We start from the raw sequence: 25,837 nt of genomic DNA on the forward strand, positions 1-25,837 counted from the left end.
AATAATCGCATAATTATAATAGTTTAATTCCTTTCTTTCCTTATCGAATTAAAATATGAGTACATTTATAAAAACCGAATACAAACGCATTAATCCTTTCCTGTAATGGGAAGATGAGCTTCAACATTCATGATTTGTGGAAAAATATTAAGACTTCAAATGATCAGAAACCCACTTCGTCTCTCTAGTAGAATGCAATAAAAATTGAGCGCATAACAACGGTCACTTATATATGGGCCATGCTCTGTGAAAAAGGGGTTTACTGCATGTGCGTAAATTGTCGTCCCAGATTAGCCTGTGCAGTCCACACAGGCTAATCAGGGACGACACTTTCCGATGTTATGTTTTTTGTTTTAAGAAAGTTTCTTCTAAGCAAAACTAAAGTTTAGGCGAAATGTGTCGTCTGATTAGCCTGTGCAGACTGCACAGGCTAATCTGGGACGGCACTTTAAGCACATGCATTAAACCCCTTTTTCACAGAGAACGGCTCATACATTTTAAGCGTAAACCTCTCCATTATAGCCCGAAATAATCCGTGTCCGTCAAAGCAAAACAGCTTTGAAATATGCGAACTAAAAACAATAACTAATGCTAATTTGGAGTTTTCATTTATTGCCTTTATAGTAAATACGATAAAGAAGTATTTATTGGCCAACTAGAATTCACAGAATCAGTTACAGAAAGAGACTGATTTTGGTGTCGCATCAGTAGGCGACATTCCACAGTTACTAATGTCGACGGGGGCGTGTCGTGTATCAGTAATAAGAATTGACGCATGTTGGCACGTAATTGTTATCCCTGCCAAATGCGGAGGGATATATAATTGGCGTTGTTCGTCCGTTCGTCTGTCACAAACATTGCCAGGCTGTATCTCGGAAACTTCATAAGATTTAAAAATGAAAAACAAACGATAAAGTGAACCTACAAAGGTTACGTTTACCTGCATAACTTAGGTAAACGTTCCAAGTTGTCAAGGCATGAAGATCGACCATTCGCTGTTTTAAACGTGTGGTGTTCAAAAAGTTCTTATATTAAAAGTTCAAATAATGATTATATATAAACAAGCCATATGCAACCCCTAAACAGGGCTTTGAACTAGTGGCCCCAATTTTAATAAGGGTCATCTGCTGTCAAAGGCCTATGCACATGTGAAGTATCAAGCCAATCGGTTAATTCGTTGAGTTATTGATCCAAAACGAATTTTACACTTAATGTGACAGTGACCATGACCTTTAACCTTGTGACCCCAATTTCAATATAGGCCATCTACTGTTCAAGGCCAATTCACATGAGAAGTATTGAGCCAAAAGGTCAATTTATTGCGAGTTATTGATCGGAAACAATTATCACACTTATTGTGAATGTGACCTTTGACCTAGTGACTCCAATTTCAATAGGGGTCATCTACTGTCAAAGGCCAATCCAAATGGGGAAACATAAAGCCAATTGATCAATCCATTCACAAGTTATTGATCGAAAATAATGTTCACTCTTAGTGTGAGTGACCTTTGCTCTAGTGAGCCCAATTTTAATAGGTTTCATATAATGGTAAAGGCCCATGCACATGGGAAGTATCAAACCAATTGGTCAATCCGTTCACAAGTTATTGATCTAATGCAGTGTGACAGTGACCTTGACCTTTGTCCTAGGGACCCCAATTACAATTTGAGTCATCTACTGGCAAAAGTCAATGCATATGGGAAGTATCAAGCCAATTGGTCAATCCGTTTACATGTTATTGATCGGAAAAATAAACTGGCCAACCGAGACACATACAGAAATACGGCCCGACGTCCAGCAAAACAATATACCCCCTCTACTTCGAAGGGGGAGGGGAAGCATAGTTATATAAACTGATTTCATATGTTACATGTAACATGACATAACGTAAAAAGATGACTTAATTTGAATATACATGTAATAAACGCATTGAATGTTTTGAAGTCACATTGTGCTATACCGACACTCGGCTTCTAGTATAATAGAGCATCAACCTGGTATATAGTGTGTGCCAAAATGCCCAGACGATTTAGGGAAGCAACAATGGGACTTGGAGACAATGACAATGCAATAAAGATAACATCAAGGAAAAAGTTGCAGACGTCAACTAAGCTTGCTTTTAATATAGACAGACGCCAAACAGCCAAACAGCCCTTAAGCTATTATACCTTTCGTGGCTTGAAGCATGGACACCATACATAATTCATTCCTAACAACTAAACCGTGAAAAGGATGTGCTTAGTAAACGAATACCATTTCACAGTTCTAAAATAGAGGCCTAAAATGGAGGCATAAAATAATCGCATATTCCTTCCTCTCTCCGTTCGTACTTAAAGAGTTATTGTCCTTTAATCAATGTTCTTGGGTGGAGCAGAACGCCAAAATTATTCAAGGTATTAACTGTGTGCATTGATAGAGAAAATTTAGTTCAAGAATAACAACTCATTGATCAGTCTTTGAGGAGCTTAAGTATGTAAGTCACGCAAACCAATTGAAACTTGATTCAATGATAATGGCGTCAAGAGAAATCCGATGAGAACTCTCTCTCTCTAAAGTGTATAAATAGTTATTGCCCTTAAGGAGTTTCATCTCTGACAAGCATACAGTCGTACATATTGAACTAGATTAAATAAAACTTCATGTAAAGATAAAGGACATGGACAGGAAGTGCGGAGCGCAAAGACCGTATCTCTATATGCTGTGATTACATATTTTTCCCCTTGCCGGCCATATTTTAAAACTGTTGTATAGTTGCGCAAATCCTAACTTGAAAACTGCTCGTGAGATTCAATTGAGACTTTGCATATTGACAATGAGATTTCAAAGGAAATGCATTAAAAATGTCAAATTCAAACAGTAATAAATTAACAAATTACATTATATTCTGCTTTGCCTTTTAAACAACTATCAAATAAATCAAAGAAGCGGAGTCAATACAGGTACAAATTTATATTCACATTATCAATATACACACAACAGCATTATTTGTAGAATGGTATTGCTGTTTTTATTAAATCTTATAGGAAAATGCAGATAAAATCATAATCATGTACTATTTAATGAATTTAAAACACATAAATGATATTTTTTGAAAGCATAACTCATGTTGGGTAAAACCAGTTGAAGTTATTGTCTAAATACATGTCAAAGCAAATTTCATTAAAAAATAAAACAAATTGACTTCTAGAGTGTTCACAATGTTTCACTAAGAGCATTTGCACAAAACTTCCCCACCCTACTTTCAGCTTCGTTTTACAAATGAACCAAAACTTTGTTTAACTCGGAAAAAATATCATAATAACAAATGTTGTGCTCTCTATGCAAGTACACTGAGATTGGACAAAAATGAGACTTCCAAGAGTGTTCACACTTTTTTACAATCAAAATATAAGGTCAACTGTCCTGTCCCCTGGGCCATGTTTTTCAAAAGACCGCTATTATTTTGGAACTCAGCTTAGATATCATTAGAACAATTGTAATGCGCATATTTTATGATGATTGGGAAAATGTTACGTTTAAGACATTCAAATTAAAAGTGGTAGTTCTAACCAATACATATACATTTATTGACTCCACATGGAATCTTATTGTCATATACAAACTGTGCAAGATTGGTGAAGCTTGGATGAAAAATTCATCCTATCTTTTGCAAAAAGGAAATTGTTGTGATTTTATTTGCAAGTTATAAACAGCAACAAGCAAATTTGTTGAATTGATATCCCCCGCCGATATGCTTCTGGACACTCAAACTAAGTGTCAATGAAATCCGCAAAAGCACTTCCAAGATATGGCTCTGGACACACAAAAAAGCATTTATTCAATATACAAAGGGACATAACTCTGTTATTATCAGATGGTGTAAAATGCCATTTGGTGTGCATCATCCTATTATCCATATATATACTCATACCAAGTTTCAATGAAATCCGCCAAAGCACTTCCAAGATATGGCTCCGGACGGACGGAAAGACGGACGGACTAAAGGACGGATGGACCACTCTTGAACAATATCCCTCCGCCTATGGCGGGGGATAATAACTCCAGTGAAAGTGTGACCTGGCCCAATAACAATCCCAACAAAGAGTTCATGGTCAAACACAAATTTAGTTTTGTTAAGAAAAGTAAAACGTACAGTGATAATGGTCCGAATGGTGGACAGCACATGACCACTGAAAGAGAGGTCGAATATACACGAGCTGATCAACCACTACATGATTAAGTTAAATAAAATAACAAACAAGATGTGTTTGTGAAACACTATGTCCCCCCATATATTTGACCTTGAAGGATGACCTTGACCTTTCAACACTCAAAATGTGCAGCTCCACGAGATACACATGCATGCCAAATATCAAGTTGCTATCTGCAATAGTGCAAAGATTATGGCCAATGTTAAAGCCTGACACAAACAAACCAACAAACAAACAAACAAACACACAAACAAGAGCTGTCTCCATAGGATGACATATGCCCCCCGTAAACGCTTTGATAGAAGTTATGAACATTGTTCGAAACCTTAACGCATTTTTCGAAACCTAAACGCGGACCCTAAGTTCAAAGTCAAGGTCAAAGGGTTAAACATTTGTGTGCGTATGGAAAGACCTTGTCCATATACACATGCATACAAAATATGAATGTTACATCTGAAGCAACATAGAAGTTATGAGCATTTTTCGAAACCTAAACGTAAAGTGTGACGGACAGACGGACGGACAGAGCGATCACTATATGCCCTCCTTCGGGGGCATAAAAATATTTAAACCACAAACATAATAACATTTCTCAATTGATAGTTAAGAGTGTATGCATGTATGCAAATTGATAGCTATTTCAAACTAGAGAGCGGACACCATACTAAATCATTGAAATGCACTAAGTGACCCCGTGACCTAGTTTTTGACCCGGCATGGCACATATTCGAACTTGAACTAGATATTGTCTTGATACAACTTCTGACCAAGTTTGGTAAAGATCAGATGAGAACTACTTCAATTAGAGAGCGGACACGAAAAGTGTGACAGACTGACGGACAGTGCGAAAAATATATACCCCCTTTTCTTCGAAAGGGGGCATAAGACACAACTTCTGACCAAATTTGGTGAACATCAGATGAAAACTACTTCAACTACAGAGCAGACACCGTACTAAATCCTTGAAATGCACTGAGTGACCCCGTGACCTAGTTTTTGACCCGGCATGGCACATATTCGAACTTGAACTAGATATTGTCTTGATACAACTTGTGACCAAGTTTGGTAAAGATCAGATGAGAACTACTTCAATTAGAGAGCGGACACGAAAAGTGTGACAGACTGACGGACAGTGCGAAAAATATATACCCCCTTTTCTTCGAAAGGGGGCATAAGACACAACTTCTGACCAAATTTGGTGAACATCAGATGAAAACTACTTCAACTACAGAGCAGACACCGTACTAAATCCTTGAAATGCACTGAGTGACCCCGTGACCTAGTTTTTGACCCGGCATGACACATATTCGAACTTGAACTAGATATTGTCTTGATACAACTTCTGACCAAGTTTGGTAAAGATCAGAGGATAACTACTTCAATTAGAGAGCGGACACCATGCTTAATCCTTCAAATGCACAAAGTGACCCCGTGACCTAGTTTTTGACCCGTCGTGACCCATATTCGAACTTGACGAAGATAATGTCTGGATACAACTTTGACCAAGTTTGGTAAAGATTGGATGAAAACTATTTGAATTAGAGAGCGGACACGAAAAGTGTGACAGACTGACCGACAGACTGACGGACAGTGCGAAAACTATATACCTCCTTTTCTTCGAAAGGGGGCATAAAAAACAAACAGACTTGGCAAAAACAATATGTCCCCCAGTATACACTGGGGGACATAAAAATCTTGTCAAATGGAAACATTGTTATCAAAATGGAGAGCATCAAACAAATATTGACATCGCTCTAACCATCAGCACTTTATAATTATTTCTAATAATCCAGATCAAATTATTGTTTCATGTAATTTACTGTTAGATATGTCCTACTTGATCCATGCTTAGGCATGTGACAGGATAATAGAAAATATTTAGCTAAAGGAACCAGATGAAAAAGCTAGCAGATGAAGAATTTGTACTTTTAATACTTCATTCATTTATTAAATTGAAAAACATAAACCTTTAATCTTAAATCTGTAAATCTTGTTTGAACTATTATTATCATACATGCCATAACTGTTGATTTTGTTAATAAAGCCTTTCTTTTTTCAGATATGTACAGTAAACTAAACAAGTTTCAAGTTAAAACTTAACTTCAATTCATTAAAACATTCTTTTGATTTGGCCAGTACAACAAACTGAACATGAGGCATGTATAAACATAAACTACAATTCATTAAAATGTTCTTTTGATTCCGCCAGTACAGCAAACTGAACATGAGGCATGTATAAACATAAACCACAATTCATTAAAATGTTCTTTTGATTCCGCCAGTACAGCAAACTGAACATGAGGCATGTATAAACATAAACTACAATTCATTAAAATGTTCTTTTGATTCCGCCAGAACAGCAAACTGAACATGATGCATGTTTAAACATAAACTACAATTCATAAAAATGTTCTTTTGATTCGGCCGGTACAGCAAACTGAACATGATGCATGTTTAAACATAAACCACAATTCATTAAAATGTTCTTTTGATTCCGCCAGTACAGCAAACTAAACATATGGCAAGTTTAAACATAAACCACAATTCATTAAAATGTTATTTTGATTCGGCCGGTACAGCAAACTGAACATGATGCATGTTTAAACATAAATTTCAATTCATTAAACTATTCTTTTGATTTGGCCAGTACAGCAAACTAAACATGATGCGTGTTTAAACATAAACTACAATTCATTTAAACGTTCTTTGATTCGGCCAGTACAGCAAACTGAACATGAGGCATGTTTAAACATAAACTTCACAATATTTTATCCATTAGGTAAGCACTGTAAACTTAACTTGGCGCAAATTAAAACAAAATATAATTGATTTAAATGTGCATATCAATATTTTACAGCGACAATATGAAACAAAACATGTTGAACATGAGCTTTATCACAGAAAAAAACAACAGCAGTCCCTCAAAGATAATTGTATTAACCCTTTCCCACTGAGAGGCAAAATAAAAATGGCTTTGTTCAAACAGCATAGAAACAGAACAGCCTGCGATTATCTAGCAGACTGTTCAGGGTTTATGCTGTTTGCTGCTCTTCAGTATCTAATGGTTGAAAATGAAGCCTTTAAAACTTGAATCTAGTAGGCAAGGACGTTAATTAAATTTAACTTTCTAAGGGACTACAAACGCCTCAAGATACGTATCTAAATGGTTTTGGGTTTAAGATTATAAAGACACAATAAGTAAGTAACAATAGGATCATCAAATTATGGTTCAAATAATGATCACTGCAAGGAAAAGTCTGTCCTTATCCATCTTTCTTGTTTCCCAGTGTTCATAATTTTTTCATTTTCAATGAAGCTCAATCATCTTTCTCTACATCCTTCTTCTGTACATATTCTTTTTGTACATCCTTCTTCTGTACATCCTCTTTTTGTACATCCTTCTTATGTAAGCTAGAAAATACAAATGTACAATGTTTAATACTAAGTGTTACCTTTATAGAAACTTCAGCATAAATATTTTAACAAAATGAAAAATGCACACAGTCTACAAAAGCAGGACAAAATATTTTAACAAAATGAAAAATGCACACAGTCTACAAAAGCAGGACAAAATATTGTTCCTGTATGCAGTAACTTTGTTTCCATGGTTTAGGCCTATTAGATTGTTCTAAATACATGCACACGTGATATATTTATTAAAACTAAGATTCAACATAAAAAATATATATTTCAATTTAAGAGATTACATTTTAGTGTTCGAGATTTAAACAATAACTTAGTGATTTTTTTTAAATGTATGTATGTTAACATACCTTTTGATGAATTAAAGTACAGATCTTACGGTTGCATTTGTTGATTTATAAGAGTTTATATAACTATTTCTTTATTGTAACTAATTGGGAATTTTTAGTTAAAGTATTTACAAAACACAGAAAAAACACTTCTACCCATAACCCAATGACAATTTACAGTGCAACCATATAATTACCATATAGTTTCATATTGGTGCAAAAAGAAAATCGTTATTAGCGTTATTTTTACATGTTTTCGGCCTTTCAAGACTATTTTAGTCATATCATAGCAGTCAGTATAATAACTCACACTGTCGAGGGTTACCTGGTTTATCAGTACTTAGTTCACATACAAATGACAGTAACTGACAACTGCTCTACATGAATCATAGATAGTGGGACAAATGGCATAGAGAAGACTTTATGACCAGGTCAGGTATCAAACCCGCGAACCTCAGATTTGTAGTCCAGCATTTTACCAACTAAGTAACATTCTCGTCAGTGTCAGGTTTACACTCTAGGGCTGTAACTAAATGAGTGCGCCCTAGTGTAATGGATATTGTGTCTGCCTGGCAACCAGTAGGTCATGGGTTCTGATTCTCACTGTGGTAGCGTTCTTAAGATCTCCCCAAAAGACACCAAGTCCTGGTCCTACTCTGGGAACGGACTCGAGAGCATTGCAATAAGATTAAGTCTTTAGATGCAATAGAGCTTAACCTTTTCTCACTCAGAAGTAAAGTGAAATGGCTAAATGCAAGCAGCATAAAACCAGAACAGCTTACAGGAAACTCTCAGGCTGTTATGACTTTATGCTTTTTGCTGGTAATCAGTCTCATAAGATTTTAAATGAAGGCTTTAAAATTTGAACCTAGTAAGCAAGGTCTGAAATTAAATTTGATTTTCTAAGGGACTACAATCGCGTCAAAGTGCACATCTGAGTGGTCCCGGGTTAATAAATAGGTTGACGCTTTAAGCTATAACTCATGTTGTTCGTCTGTTTACCTCTGCAGATAGTCATTCACATTGGAGAAGCCGTATTCCTTGGCCAGGTGTATTAGGATGCCAGTGCACGTCTTGCCGTTCCTCTTCCTACAGAAACTGCAGTTGCAGATCTTTCTACATGGAGGGCATATCCAGTCCTGGGAATGAACAATTTAAAGTTTGAAATACCACCATGTGTTTTGCGCCCGGTAAGACATAACAATAACGCCTGGAGCCCTTCCACAAAATAATTTCAATTCCCGGCAACAAAACTCATTCTGCCAGTTGTCTTTGCGACATTTAATAACAATACCAAAACATGAGCTATCTTTTAAACAGTCACGTCTGCTCTTGGTTTACGCCAAATAATATGTCACTGTATTTATTATCTGGTCTGTGATTTAAGAATTACCTAAGGGGAGGAAAATGCCATATACCATTACAGGGTTCGACAAAACACAGTACAATTACAGATAAAGAAAAGTTAATAACTAGTTGCAAAAAAAGTTTTACATTGAAAAGAAGTAAATCAGCTGAAAGGAGAAGAAATCACACTTCTGATTAATGAACAATTCATCGTTGCAATATCATTGTTCCCAATATTTTAGCTTCTCAATTTCTTAGTATTCAGCACTTACTGGATTTTTCAGAGCTTCTTTAGCATCCTCCCCATATCTGTTACGTAGACAGGGGCCGCAAAACTGAAACAAAACAAAAGCAGTGATTTGTTTGCCCAGTTGGGAAAAGTACTGGTACAAATTGGGTATAATTAGCACAAACAAGAGATGTGTTTGTCAGAAACTCAATGCCCCCTAATGCCCCACTTTGTTTTTTTTATATGTTATTCAAAAAAAAAATACCTTTGACCTTGAAAGATGACCTTGACCTTTCACCACTCAAATGTGCAGCTCCATGAGATACACATGCATGCCAAATATCAAGTTGCTATCATTAATACTGCAAAAGTTATGACCAAGGTTAAAGTTTTGTGACACAAACAATGACAGACACATACAATGACAGACACATACAATGACAGACAGGCAGGCCAAAAACAACATACCCCCAAGCATTCGATCTGGGGGCATATAAACCTTGCAATAGGGAACATAAGTGTTGGGTCTTTTCAATTGCTTTGTACATGTACTTAATGGCACAAGCCCATCTACATATTCTTTTACATGCCTTTTAGCTGAAATGTTCAGTTCAAGTTCTAATTAACATCTCGCCTCTCATGTGGCTTAGCAGTTAGAAAACCTAGAAAAGCCAATACCAAAGTGGCTTCTTTGCCTATAGATTGCCTATAGATAACACAATATTTTGGATGATTTTTATGGACTTTTTTTCACCCCATGTAAAATATGCAAATGCAAAAAAATATTAGTTTGTAAAGAACATAAGCTATGTATAACGGGTATTTCTGTACTTTAAACATCGCCCAAACGCTTGCGAGCATACCAAAATCTAACCTGTTCCTATGTGTAAGGTTGATATAAGTAACAAGAGCAGAGCATATTGGATGCCAACGCTCGGCTGCGGGTGCAGTTTTGAATAAATGAAAGCTTGTCAGAATTTATTTTTTTAAATCTGAATGCCGGATGGACGAACTGATGGACAGACATTGGCCCTGCTATAAGCCACCCCTATCCAGGGGCATACAAAGTTTGTGTAAGTATAAACTTTACGTAATAAGATTCATGAAATGGGGCCTAAGCAGGAAGGAAGAAGGAAAAAAAGCCCTGGGACTAAGTATCTGAATATCTAAGAACTTCAGTGTTACCTGTCCTCGTACTCCAAAGCACTCCTCTGATCTACAGATAGTCTTCATGTCATCCGTCTTCTGGCGACACTGGTGACATGTTGTACCCTGCAGAACAGGTAATCATGGTAAGTGAAATAGTAGAAGTGGTGTAGGAACAAGAATATTTCAGCTACATAAAATGAGAATTTTTATGGATTTTGTGAATAAGAAACTATATATTTTTGAAAGTGACGATTTTGGAGAATTTGAGGTTTTTGATGTTTTAGATATCAAAGGCCAATATATCCAAGGGAGACCACTGTAGACAATTACAAAATAACACATTAACTTACTGACAAAAATCAAACCCATTACAAGACCCTGGTTTTTTCAAGAGCATTGTCAATTTTATAGTGTCATGTAAACTATGCTCATGATAAAAAACACTGAATATTTTCAATATAACAGTAATCCATTCTTTGACACTGATCAATTTTAATGATATGATCATTCAATTGTGCAATTGTAAAATGGCAGCATATATGAAGTCCGATTTGCAAGTTTATCTATTGGAAACTGTTTTCCACCATTTTGGTATTACAGAATTGGGTGCAATACGTGCAATACAAGATACACAGGAATGTGCATAATACATGGTAAAGTATGCTACACAGATGCAATCATATCTCTTGGAACAGAGCAGTACTTACATAGATGCTGTCATATCTCTTCGTACTGACAAACACTGCCACCATGTTAAGGTCATCTTCTGTGATCTCATCTGCTGGCCTTCTGTCATGTTGGATCTTGTTTACACGCTTAGGAATCACAGCATCATCATCATCCTGTGAGAATACAATAAAACACTTAAGAGCTAATGGGAATACAAGAGAATATGTAAGAGTTAATGGGAAGACAAGAGAATACTTTAGACTAAATGGGAAGACAAGAGAATACTTAAAAGTTAATGGGAAGACAACAGAATACTTAAGAGTTAATGGGAAGACAAGAAAACACTATAGACTAAATGGGAAGACAAGAAAACACTTAAGACTAAATGGGAAGACAAGAAAACACTAAAGACTAAATGGGAGGACAAGAAAACACTCAAGACTAAATGGGAAGACAAGACAACACTCAAGACTAAATGGGAAGACAAGAAAACACTTAAGACTAAATGGGAGGACAAGAACACTGTGTGTGCAAGTGATGCACTTGAAACCTAATTTCGAGTTTGTCACGTTTTCTTGTTGTTTTTGTGAGCAAAGTTGTGAACTGCTGTTCATATATTAATTATTATTTTGACAGTAAACATGACTTCAGAAAAAAGCCAAATGAGCATGCATAACATTGATCTGTTCTTAAACATTACAGCCTAACTAAAGTTTTTTTTTAATTATTAAAGAGGCCTTCTTGTCCTCTGATCGCCAGTGTACCAAAGCTTAAGAACTCTGGAACACTGACATTCTCCAACTGCTGGTCCATAGATAGAGATAACAATCACCAATTATAGCATATAAGGAAGAAACCATCACTTATGCCTGTATTGCTCATATATAACAATAAGCTCGCTGCATGCAAAGTGTTGCAGTGGACACATAATTTTGATTTTGTCACGTGTTCATGTCTTAGTGTTTTTATGACCACAGATGTTAATTGCTGTTTATATAATATATGCATTATTATTGTTACTGTAAAAATGACTTCACAAAAATCCAACAGAGTTTGTATTGTTATCTTTATGGCACAATTATGTTCATCAGTATCAATATCCTTTAAATAAACAGGGCCAAAAAACCCTCCTTTGAAAGAGCCGAATATCGGCCGCTTCCCCAACCAAAGTAACCACTTTTTTTCCCCAAATTTGACCAAATTTTTCCCAAATACTGGAAAAATTCCCCACCTAAAATAATATCTAAACTTCGTAAAAAACTGAGCATTGTTTACTTGTCGAGCCTTCTATTAGGCTGGAAAAACACAGAGCCGTAAAAAGTCTCCTAGAGGGGTATTCGTATTGGTTGAATATGCCTTTCATTACCTCCCGTATTATTCTCCTAGAGGGGTATGCGTATTGATCGATTTAGTTGTGCTTACCTCGCAAAGCATGACGTAATTTTGTCATTCGTGACCAATCGCCAAAACGAGCCGAATTCAAAAGCTATAAAAAGATTACATTTAAACGCTATTGCGACTTAAAATATTTTCAGTCATGTGGATATTTTTGGAATATTATTGTATCAACTAAGAAATACCAGGTAAGTTACTCCTTTTAGTGCGTTTACGGCGAAATTTTCACGCGTTTGATTTTCTCTTATTTTAACAGCTTGCTTTACTTTTGCAACATACACAGTTCAACCTATTGATGCCAATCAGACATGTCAGACTGACAATGGTACTGTAACCATGCAATCTAAATCCACAGTTGGTTTTGTTTCTTTTCCCCTATTATTTAACCTTCCTAACCTTGTGGCTACCCAATATAATTTATTTCATGTATCAACTCCAAATGAAATACAAATTTCTTATTTTCCCCAAATAAAAAAAAAATCGCACTAATTTGCCCCTAAAAAAAGGCTGAGGTCCCTTCCCCAAAAAGGGTGTTTTGGCCCTGATAAAACAACCAAAAGTCTATACAACCGAGTGCGATCAGTCAAATGTTAGCTCATTCTGTAGCATACAACATTAAAATCAAGCAAAGAACAACTGTATGTGCTGTACCATGTCATCCATGGAGACGTCTTCACTGCCATCGCCTCGTCTGCCACAGAATCCAAACTTCACCACCATTCTCTGCAAGAATCAGCAAGTCAACACTCACCAGACATATACATCATACAAAGAGTCTTATACCTTATGCAAAGTAAATATATTTCAAGCTAGTCTAATATAAAACAAGGGACAAAATTGTCACAAAACCAGGTTTTCATTGTGAAAAAAAATCTGATAAAGGGAGAAAACTCAAACTGAACTTTTGAAATGACCAAAAAAAATAACCCCCTTTGTAAGTTTTTTTTTTTTTAAATCTATTTTTAGTCGTGGCAACCTTGACATTGGAGATATTGACGTGATTCTTTCGTGGGACACACCGTCCCATGATGGTGAACAAATGTGCCAAATGATTTTAAAATCTCACAATGAATGACATAGTTATGGCCAGGACAAGCTCATTTATGGCCATTTTTGACCTTTGAACTCAAAGTGTGACCTTGACCTTGGAGATATCGACGTAATTATTTCGCGCGACACACCGTCCAATGATGGTGAACAAATGTGCCAAATGATTTTAAAATCTGACGATGAACGACATAGTTATGGCTCGGACAAGCTCATTTATGGCCATTTTTGACCTTTGAACTCAAAGTGTGACCTTGACCTTGGAGATATCGACGTAATTATTTCGCGCGACACACCGTCCAATGATGGTGAACAAATGTGCCAAATGATTTTAAAATCTGACAATGAACGACATAGTTATGGCCCGGACAAGCTTATTCCGCCAGCCCGCCAGCCAGCCCGCCCGCATTCGCCAATCTAATAACCAGTTTTTTCCTTCGGAAAACCTGGTTAATTAAACTAGAAATGGCGCGGCAGAGGCCGACGCGTATCCCCACGCCGCATGTTTGACCCAGGGGCGCCACAGGGTTGGTAATGGGGCCATGCATAGTTGAGATTGACCGTATTGTCATAAGAGAAGTTCAGTATGATGATGTCAGTATCAATTAGAAGTGAATCGGTGTAGAAATGAAGAAATTATAGTAAAAGGCAATTTTGAGTGGGTGTGGCCTACTTCGGCGAGGCGCCCCAGGGTTGGTAATTGGGCCATGCATAGTTGAGATTGACCGTATTGTCATAAGAGAAGTTCAGTATCAATTAGAAGTGAATCGGTGTAGAAATGAAGAAGTTATAGTAAAAGGCAATTTTGGGTGGGTTTGGCCTATGTGGGTGGGGCGCCTCAGGGTTGGTAATGGGGCCATGCATAGTTGAGATTGACCATTTTGTCATGCATAGTTGAGATTGACCATATTGTCATAAGAGAATTTCAGTATCAATTTGAAGTGAATCGGTGTAGAAATGAAGAAATTATAGTAAAAGGCAATTTTGGGTGGTTGTGGTATATGTGGGCACGGCGCCCCAGGGTTGTAAATGGGGCCGTGCATAGTTGAGATTGCCCATATTGTCATAAGAGAGGTTCAGTATCAATTTGAAGTAAATCGGTGCAGAAATGAAGAAGTTAATGTAAAATAACATAAAAAATGAGTGAAAATCTCTGACCCGGCCCCGCCCAAACCCCCATAACTTTTGACCCAGGGTTCAGATCAAAATTCCAAATGGTGCAGGGTCGCACATATGCTCATAGCTACCATGTGTGTAAGTTTCAAAGTTCTAGTGCTTATACTGTAGGAGGAGATAGTGGCCAGGACGGACAGACAGACAGACAGACGGACAGCGGAGATATCCACAATATCCCCACGCTTTTCAAAAAGCGTGGGGATACAAAAAATACTTTTCCAAATAATCAATGAAAATTGCAACTGTCTTATGAGAAGTGAAAAAAAATATTTTTTCAGAAAGTAATTTCACATTTTGATTAATTTTATAATAAAAATTTCCTACTTTTACGCCAGTACATTTCCAATCTAAGGTTAAAAAAAAGCCCAGCATTGTAAAGCTAATCGCCTTACAAACTGCTAACAGAGCTATGATAAAAAGCAGCCTTCAAATTTTAACCCAATTTTTTTAACCAAACCTTTTTAAACCCAATCTTCTTTTTAACCCAATTTTCTATTTAACCCAATCTTCCTACATCTTGATCGTTGGAACCAGACGAGTATTCACTAGACACGATTGAGGACACAGAGCTGCGTCTTGATCTCGTCTTCATGGGGCTGTAGCGGCCAGCACGCGAGGGATTCCTGCGCACTTCCGTGGACAGGGGAGACAGGTGCTTGTCCTTTTTCTTCTGTTGCAAACGCTACCAAAAAATTTTGCTATTGTTAATGTTTAATATGAATTGATTTGTTTACTTGAACATTATAACAGCTAATGAGCAAATCTGTTGAATTGATATCCCCTGAGAATTTCAAAACTTAATGACAGACAGACGAAGGGACTGACGGATGGACGGACAGCGCCAAAAAATGGGTTCAATGTTACCAGCATAGGTAACCAGGTACATATTATGTATTATATGTTTCTAGAATAATAAAAATATCAGGTGAAACTGATTGATGCTCTTTGTTGATGCCCTTTGACAATGCATGGGTCAATTACATGCACAGGAACAGGAAATTGACACTACATGATAGATTACAGACCAAAAAAGACACTGGACTGACATTGGATCAAATGAGATGACAACATGTGCAAGTCCAGCCAATGCAGCATATCTGTTGTCAAAATTTTATCCTTGTGTCTAAGATTTTTAAATTTAACTGTCAATAATATAACGCCCTCCAAAATATATATTTGTTCTTTAAATGTAAAACTTTAAGAGAAAATGTTTTATTATAAATGGAAGGCAATAACTCCCTGAAAAGTCAAAAGCCCCTTCATTTCTATAAGTGCTAAATATATAGTTTCATCAAATTCAGATCATAGTGTTTGTTTTCTTGTGTGGAAACAAATTCTACTTCAAGAAACAACTACCTTAAAAATCATTGAACCGGAACAACCTAACAGCCAGGTAAATGTCTGCCTAAAAGGATGAAGCATATCAAGTTTCATCAAATTTGTTATCATTAGCATCCATGATCACTTGCAGAAACATGGAAGAACAGAAAGTGAATAGGAAGGAAACAATTATGAGGTAATTCATACCATGCAGCCTTAATTCCTACAAAATTCGTCCTGACAGAAAAAGCACTATTAGGGAGCACTGAAAGTGCTCACTTAAACTGAGTTATTACAAGCTTCAGTTGCAAACAGTTCATGACATGTATAAAATGTGAAGGTAGACTGTTTTTAACATGTTGCTTTAAAAATACTGGAGACATAAGTGTTCACATTTCTGTTGTTCCAATGTTCACAGGCAGCATCAGTGTATTTCGAAAGCTTTATACCCTAATTACTCTTATTATTAAGTTTTTTTAGCAAAAATAATCATTTTTCGCGACTCTTATTTTTCAGACATACGGGTTTTTCGTGCATAATAAATGACTCTAAAATTTTCGGACAGTATATTTTACAGCGGCCCTGTTTTCTTATTACACTTTGAACATGGATTTTTACAACCAGATTAAGGTTTTAAAACCTGGAAGATGCATGCCTGAGGACTTTGGACCATTACATTTGGGCAATTGGGTAAATAACCATGTATATCGGTAGAAAACAATGGATTCACCCAACTGCATACGTAACAGTTTCGTCCTATAAGGGAGCAGAATGTTTTAGGTTTTTACTTTTTTGTTCTATCATTTCAGGCAAGAGTTAGAAAACCTGTGAAATTGTAGAGTTAATCACAAAACAACTATTGCACATTGATTATTGCTTTTCTTTCAAAATAATTATAATTTTTAAACACCTTAATTTTTGTCTCTAAATTTTCAGACACCTGTAATTTTTTAATATTTCTTGTATCTAAATATTTGGACACAAATTTGTGTCGGTGTGTGTGTGTGGCAGAAAACAGAGTAATTACAGTAATATATCACAGCAATACCTTTTGCTTTGGTTTAACTGGCATCAGCTTTGCCAAATCAGCTTTGATCTGCCGCAGCTGTAAAAATACAAGACACAACCAGAATTGCAGGCAAATTGCAGCATTCAATACTTGTGCTATTAGCTTAACAAATATTTTGCAGACGAAACCTTTTTTTAAGTTAAAATGTTAAGAAGTCAGATCTCAATCATTTCTAAAGAAAATACCCTGTTAATTATTGCACACAGTTATTTACTAAATTTTCTGCAATTCACTTTAACAAGTTAAATCTGACTTTAATTGCAAAGGAAAACAGAACAAGAGCTGTCAGAGGACAGCGCTCGACTATTCGAGTGCTTGACATTATAACGTAAGCCATCATGGGGAAATTGTTTATATTCAATAATTTATAAGACAAACTTTAAAAATAAAAAAGGAACAAGATGTGTTTGTGAAACACAATGTCCCCCTATATGATGTTTGACCATGTAGGATGACCTTGACCTTGACCCTTCACCACTCAAAATGTGCAGCTCCATGAGATACACATGCATTTCAAATATAAAATTGCTAGCTTCAATATTGCAGAAGTGACATTACATGAGCAATTTTGACCCATATATTTGACCTTAAAGGATGACCTTGACCTTTCACCACTAAAAATGTGCAGCTCCATGAGATACACATGCATGCCAAATATCAAGTTGCTATCTTCAATATTGCAAAAGTATTCATAAAATTAGCGATTTGTGCCACATATATTTGACCTCTGACCTTGAAGGATGACCTTGACCTTTCACCACTCAAAATGTGCAGCTCCATGAGATACACATGCATGCCAAATATCAAGTTGCTATCTTGAATATTGAAATACTGCAAAAGTGTACATTAAATGAGCGATTTTGACCCATATATTTGACCTTTGACCTTGAAGAATGAACTTGACTTTTCACCACTGAAAATGTGCAGCTCCATGAGATACATATGCATGCCAAATATCAAGTTGCTATCTTCAATATTGCAAAAGTTATTGCAAATGTCAAAGTTGGCGCAAACCAACCAACCAACCAACAGACCAACCAACCAACAGACCAACCAACAGACAGGGCAAAAACAATATGTCCCCCACTTGCTTGAGAGTGGGTATAATGTGGGGTGTGGTCATTTATTACACGATCTTTCAAAAATAAAAAAGGAGAAAAAAAAATTGGGGGGGGGGGGGGGGTAGGGGGGTGAGAGTGTGAGAGGGGGGTATAATGTGGGGTGTGGTAATTTATTAGATGTTTACAAAAAAAAAATGGGGGGGAGGGGTAGGGGGCGGGGTAGAGGGGTGGGGGTGAGAGGGGGGTATAATGTGGGATGGGGTAATTTATTAGATGTTTAAAAAAAAATTGGGGGGGAGGTTGGGGGGGGATTCTGGGTAGGGGCGTGGGGTACTGTTTGGGTGGAATCCATTGTGGTATTCAGGTAAGTGTTGTCTTGTCAAAGTAATAATAAAATGTGATCATAAACAAGGGCCAGGGGTGGCGAAATCTAAAAAAACTATACTTGTCCACGGACAACCATTTAGAAAATTTAACTTGTCCGTGCTGAACTACATTTGTCCGTTAATGTTTATATAAATTATAAACGCATTTATTGATTAATATAAAATAATGAGTATGATTTGCTTGTTTTGTTTATAGTTTTTTTCAATGGTACATTCATTATAGCAGTATATTATAAACAATATAAAGACTTTCTCAAACTTTTAATCTTGCAAAGCTAGTGTTATTAAAACATGTGTTGAACATATTAGTACATCGTAATCTTAACAAATTAAACTAGTCTAATATGTGGACCTCATCAGACTGAGGCTCTGCACCGCTACTGGTAGCAATTTGATTATCATCAACTGGTAACCATTGAAAATCTGTGAGCCAAGTTTCTTGAAAAGTTCTGTTGCGTTTACTTAGATCATATTTTTTATCATAATCATTCTTAGTTTTTTTGGGAGGTGGACTGCTCAAAGCTTTGGGTTTCTGCTCGGTTGTTGAAGATTTAAAAAAAAAAAATCCATCTTTACCATTAAAGTCGTCTTAAATAACAAGGTAGACCATGTTTTGATTATCTTAGTTTGATACTTGTTATTTCCGTCTGATTGTTAAATAAAGAAACCAGTCTGTACACTGTCTAACAGTCGGGCCGAATGTTGAAAATGCGGCATGCTCCCAGTCTCTTATAGAATAAGGGAGATCACTGCGCAGGAGAGTGCCTGTATTTTAGCTTGATTGCTCTGCAAATAGCACTGGCAATGTAATCGCGTGTCAACATCCGGTTTTTTAAAACTTAATTACGGCTTTAATACAATGTATTTTTTTGTATACCTGGACCCGACTTTTAAAAAACTTGTTGTCCACGGACAACTTAATTGAAAAAAATCAGTTGCCCAGACAAGCAAATGTATGACTCGGGCATTTGATTTTGCCATCCCTGAGGGCTGTTTGTAAAACATGCATGCCCCCCATATGGGCTGTCAGTTGTAGTGGCAGCCATTGTGTGAATATGTTTTTTGTCACTGTGGCCTTGACCATTAACCTAGTGACCTGAAAATCAATAGGGGTCATCTGCCAGTCATGATCAATGTACCTATGAAGTTTCATGATCCTAGGCCTAATTATTCTTGAGTTATATCAGGAAACCATTTTACTGTTTCGAGTCACTGTGACCTTGACCTTTGACCTTTGACCTAGTGACCTTAAAAGTGATAGGGGTCTTCTGCCAGTAATGATCAATGTACCTATGAAGTTTCATGATCCTAGGTGTAAGCATTCTTGAGTTATCATCCTGAAACCATTTTACTGTTTCGAGTCACCGTGACCTTGACCTTTGACCTGAAAATCAATAGGGGTCATCTGCGCGTCATGATCAATGTACCTATGCAGTTTCATTATCCTAGGCATAAGCGTTCTTGACTTCTCATGCGGAAACCCTTTTACTGTTTCGGGTTACCGTGACCTTGACCTTTGACCTAGTGACCTGAAAATCAATAGGGGTCATATGCGAGTCATGATCAATGTACCTGCGAAGTTTCATGATCCTAGGCAAAAGCGTTCTTGAGTTATCATCCAAAAACCATTTTACTGTGTCAAGTAACCATGAACTTGACCTTTGACCTAGTGACCTGAAAATCAATAGGGGTCATCTGCGAGTCATGATCAATGTACCTATGAAGTTTCATGATCCTAGGCGTAAGCATTCGTGAGTTATCATCCGGAAACCAATCGGTGGACGGACAGACCGACCGACCGACGGACGGACCGACCGACCGACCGACATGAGCAAAACAATATACCCCCTCTTCTTTGAAGAGGGACATAATAAAGAAGTTATGTCAATTTAAGCAAAATGTTCAATTATCTAAGTGTAAAAGGGGCCATAATTATGTAAAAATGCTTGAAACAGTGGTCTGCTCTTGTTTATAGATTGGGGTCATGTTGGTAAACAAGTATGCAAAATATAAAAGCAATATGTCAAAGGATATAGGAAATTTTTGGGGTAGTACGCAAACTTTAACATAGATTTATCAAGAATATGCATATTCTAAGTATAAAAGTTGCAATATTATGACAAAATGCTTGATAGAGTTGTCTGCTCTTGTTTATAGGTTGGGGTCATGTTGGTTAACAAGTATGCAAAATATGAAAGCAATATGTCAAGGGACACAGGAAATATTTGGGGTAGTACGCAAACTTTAACATAGATTTATCAATAATATGCATATTCTTAGTATAAAAGGGGCAAAAATTCTGTCAAAATGCTTGATACAGTTGTCTGCTCTTGTTTGTAGGTTGAGGTCATGATGGTAAACAAGTATGCAAAATATGAAAGCAACATGTCAAGGGACACAGGAAATATTTGGGGTAGTACGCAAACTTTAACATAGATTTATCAATAATATGCATATTCTAAGTATAAAAGGGGCCATAATTCTGTCAATTGCTTGATACAGTTGTCTGCTCTTATTTATAGGTTGGGGTCATGATGGTTAACAAAATATGAAAGCAATATGTCAAGGGACATTGAAAATATTTGGGGTAGACGCAAACTTTAACATTTGCACCCAACGGACATGGGAACGGGAACGGCAACACCGATGCCGGGGTGAGTAGGTTAGCTCCACTATATATATTTCATATATAATAGTCGAGCTAAAAAGTGCATGAATTGGTTAGTATGTCCTTTGTGTGCATAATTATGAGGAGGAAAGAAGAACAAATTATAAAACCTGTCAAGCAGTGACTGTGCATATCTGCCAACAAACAAGGTAATCATATGGTCATAAATATCTTTTTTCAGTTTTCCAAGTTTACAACACATTGAACGCTTGATGTTCTATCATATGCTTTGACACAATTCAATAATTGTGAAATCAATGTCAGCAGGTCTTGTGAAATTAAAATGAATCATTCTTATTTATAACAAGGGACAAAATTGTCACAAAACCAGGTTTTCATTGTGAAAAAAAAATCTGATAAAGGGAGAAAACTCAAACTGAACTTTTGAAATGACCAAAAAAAATTAACCCCCTTTGTAAGTTTTTTTTTTTTTAAATCTATTTTTAGTCGTGGCGACCTTGACATTGGAGATATTGACGTGATTCTTTCGTGGGACACACCGTCCCATGATGGTGAACAAATGTGCCAAATGATTTTAAAATCTCACAATGAATGACATAGTTATGGCCAGGACAAGCTCATTTATGGCCATTTTTGACCTTTGAACTCAAAGTGTGACCTTGACCTTGGAGATATCGACGTAATTATTTCGCGCGACACACCGTCCAATGATGGTGAACAAATGTGCCAAATGATTTTAAAATCTGACGATGAACGACATAGTTATGGCTCGGACAAGCTCATTTATGGCCATTTTTGACCTTTGAACTCAAAGTGTGACCTTGACCTTGGAGATATCGACGTAATTATTTCGCGCGACACACCGTCCAATGATGGTGAACAAATGTGCCAAATGATTTTAAAATCTGACAATGAACGACATAGTTATGGCCCGGACAAGCTTATTCCGCCAGCCCGCCAGCCAGCCCGCCAGCCAGCCAGCCCGCCCGCATTCGCCAATCTAATAACCAGTTTTTTCCTTCGGAAAACCTGGTTAATAAAACTTTACAAGGATTGTTAATTGAAACAAGAGATTTGTTCGTCAGAAACACAATTAATGCCCCCTATTGCGCCGCTTTGAAATAAAAAAAAAAGTTTTTACCATTGACCTTGAAGGATGACCTTGACCTTGAAATTCCACCACTCAAAATGTGCAGCTTCATGAGAACGCCGCTTTGAAATTATTATTTTTTTGACCTTTGACCTTGAAGGATGACCTTGACCTTCCACCACTCAAAATGTGCAGCTTCATGAGAACGCCGCTTTGAATTAAAAAAAATATATAACCTTTGACCTTGAAGGATGACCTTGAACTTCCACCACTCAAAATGTGCAGCTTCATGAGATACACATGCATGCCAAAAATCAAGTTTCTATCTTCAATAATGCAAAAGTTATTGCCAACGTTAAAGTTTTTTTTCGGATGGACGGACAGACTGGCATACACACATACTGACATACTGACTGACGGACAGTTCAACTGCTATATGCCACCCTACCAGGGGCATAAAAAAAACAATTAACTAGATCCCCAAAGGTTCTACATTGATTGATTTTGCCTCCTCTTATCAATTGATTTAGCTGATCCTTCAAAACAGATAAGTAGAAAAGTTACAAGTCTACTTACTATCTGTTCATTGTCAGCAAGATTGCGTCTTCGAAGTTCTGCAAAATCTACATCATTCAGCTGAAGAAAAGATTATGCAAATATTTTAATGAATGTGCTAGATTGCTTGAAGTCGGATTATTACTATTGTGAAATACGGAGCTCAAGCGGGGTATTAAACCCACACCCTCCAGAGAGGTAGTCAGACACTCTAACCATGTTACTTGAGAGCTAGCCCAACAGCAAGGCTGTTGGAAGTGACGTTAAATCATAACACTCCTCCCCTTTTACTGTTTAAAGGCCCCAGACACTTTGCTACAAGCGTTGACTGCTACACAAACGGCTCCCTGAAACCATTACACAAGCTCAGACACATTTTCTTAATCACAGGTCTTGTCCGGCAAAATTCTTTACGGTCCGGCGAAGTTTCTAATATCGCCGGTCCTTGTGACAGGCAAAAAAATGACTTAATATCGAAAAGTCATACTAGCCAAAAGAACGATAACACCCATTTAGAATAACTCTTTTCGTTAGTTTCGAGCCTTTTTGTAATTAAGAACACTATCGCGTCACTAGTTCTTAGGAGTGCTCTCCCTTTGTTTTTTGAGAACGTCAATTTGATTGGTCCAATTATTACCATCTATCCCAGGTGTTTTTTTTACTAAGAAAGTGACGCCGATATTCGGCGTCTTCCCCTACCAGAATTTTTCCCCTCAAAATACAATTTCCCCACCAAAATTATCATTTTTGCACCAAAATATAATATTTTCTCTCAAAGTTATGTTTATTTTTCCTTTGGGCATTCGACAATTATCCAATTTGCACCATGTACAACGATCTCGCTCTCTCTCTCCAGACGAACACAAAAAATCTGGGAATCCCAGTTATTCTAAATATAGCTCTTAAATTACGTCATGTAAACTGGGCAACTAATCGTAATAATCATGTGACTATTTTACTGGATACTGGTCTTGCGCGAGAAGGGTGTTTTGTCAATTAATTACCGGAAACCAGTCGAATTTTCATCCGGGCAATGTGCAAGCGGTGGGTAGAAAAGCCAAGAAATAAACGCGAAAACAGAAAAAAATGTCTCACAATTGGCGTTCTTACACAAACAAAATAAAACATTCGGACTCGGAAGATACTGAACGCATCGAGGCATTTTTTAAGAAAGAATCATCGAAAACCGTTATGACCCAGCAGGATTCTGAGGTAATCAACATCGAACATTGTGAAAGTGAAAGTAGACAATGGGCAGCTGCCGCTCCTTTCCCTTCCAATACTGTAGCAGATCAAGATCGTCAACCCATTCATCATGAAATTGAAATCACAAAATTGACATCGTCCCCCGGCCTCAGTACAGAAATATAGTTGGAAACATTAAAAAAAAATCCCATTATTAGATCTACACCTGCAACTTTATTAAGGACTTTGACTTTAATACGTGTTAAATGTGTTTAAGAACAAAAAGGACAGAGACATGCCTCTTTTGATGAGTTATAGACATTGAAATTAACAGTTTTTATTTTTTCCCCTAATATGTCTCTTTCGCACTCTTTTTTCCCCTTTCACCCAGCGTCCAGCGTCTTCCCCTTTCTCTGAAAAAAACCCCTGATATCCATTAACAAAGGTTGTAACAAAAAACTACACATGAACAAAATGTCGTTGCTAACGTACTTCGATGGTGCCAACATATCAAAGGATAATGGCAGACAAATGTACAGAGTCAGAGGCCCCATCCACTGTGACCACATCGTCAGCGTCTGTGGTCATCGAACCAGGACCGTCACCAAGTATTGTCAAGTCTGTGCCAACCGTGCAGCAGCCTCACTTTATGGACAATGACATTGCAATACTGTGTGAAGACGACACAGATTGTGATTCGGATGATTGTGTTGACTTTCAAGATGAAGAATGCAACACCAATCTTGTTATGTCATTTTGTTCCGAGTCTAATTAGAAAGTGTTTTTGGTTTTACTCTATCAAGTGTACTGAAACACAGGCTGCGCATTGTTTGTAATAAATACGAGTTAAAATTTACTAAATTCTTCAGTTATAAACTCACGCTGTTCGGACAGGTGAATTTTTGTCCGGACAGGCAAACTTTTCCAGCAGCCTGTCCTGTTGACAGGCACCTTTTGGGACTTTTCAGGAAGCCTGAGAATACGAGACATAATAACAGTCAGGCCGATGGGAAATGTTCCGATTTGTTACCGAATCAAAGTCGAACACAATCACTTATAATTATGAATGGCTTACCATACTTTCCATCTTGTTTATTGAAAACTAAGGCTCTATATTCGTTTCTCAGAAATCACTTGACGAAGTATTCCCGCGTTGTTAATCACGCTTAAGTGAATTATTATTTTACGTCGTCGTGAAAATAGCAATCATTACATTTGATTCGTTACACTGCATTTCGAACCAATAAAACACAGAACATCATTCTCCACGCAGAGTTGTCGTTCTATGCTATGCTGGTTCTAGTCAAATCTCTGCGCGGAGTTTGACAGAATATAGAGAAATCTGTTTTATATAAAAATACGTAAAAAATGCTCAATATACTTCTGCCGTATATGGTCCCTAATTAAAAAAAGAAATTACAAAATGAGTTAAAATAGGACATATTGTAAAAAGACATACATCTTAACCTCCAAGTGTGAGAGGAGTTCCTTTTAATTCGACCCACTGATAATGATGTAGTTATATTAAGGGTATTATGTGCATTCTGGGGAGACATACAACATGATAGGGATAGCGGCATTTGGTGCA

The 25,837-nt window shown here is 37.0% G+C and overlaps 1 protein-coding gene across 1 annotated transcript; it reads right to left on the bottom strand.

Annotated features, from left to right (window-relative positions):
- Nucleotides 1-2,934: 2,934 nt before the first annotated feature.
- Nucleotides 2,935-25,436, bottom strand: LOC127838041 (cell division cycle-associated 7-like protein). Its single transcript, XM_052365553.1, has 10 exons — nt 25,325-25,436; nt 23,086-23,145; nt 17,323-17,379; nt 15,469-15,636; nt 13,383-13,454; nt 11,375-11,509; nt 10,704-10,790; nt 9,562-9,624; nt 8,945-9,081; nt 2,935-7,601 (listed from the first exon to the last, which is right to left on the bottom strand). The coding sequence occupies exons 1-10, from the start codon at nt 25,334-25,336 to the stop codon at nt 7,508-7,510; spliced, it is 885 nt and encodes a 294-aa protein (XP_052221513.1). The 5' UTR covers nt 25,337-25,436; the 3' UTR covers nt 2,935-7,507.
- Nucleotides 25,437-25,837: the final 401 nt, after the last annotated feature.

This window comes from Dreissena polymorpha, chromosome 7 (assembly GCF_020536995.1).
Source record: "Dreissena polymorpha isolate Duluth1 chromosome 7, UMN_Dpol_1.0, whole genome shotgun sequence".
Lineage (NCBI taxonomy): Eukaryota > Metazoa > Mollusca > Bivalvia > Myida > Dreissenidae > Dreissena > Dreissena polymorpha.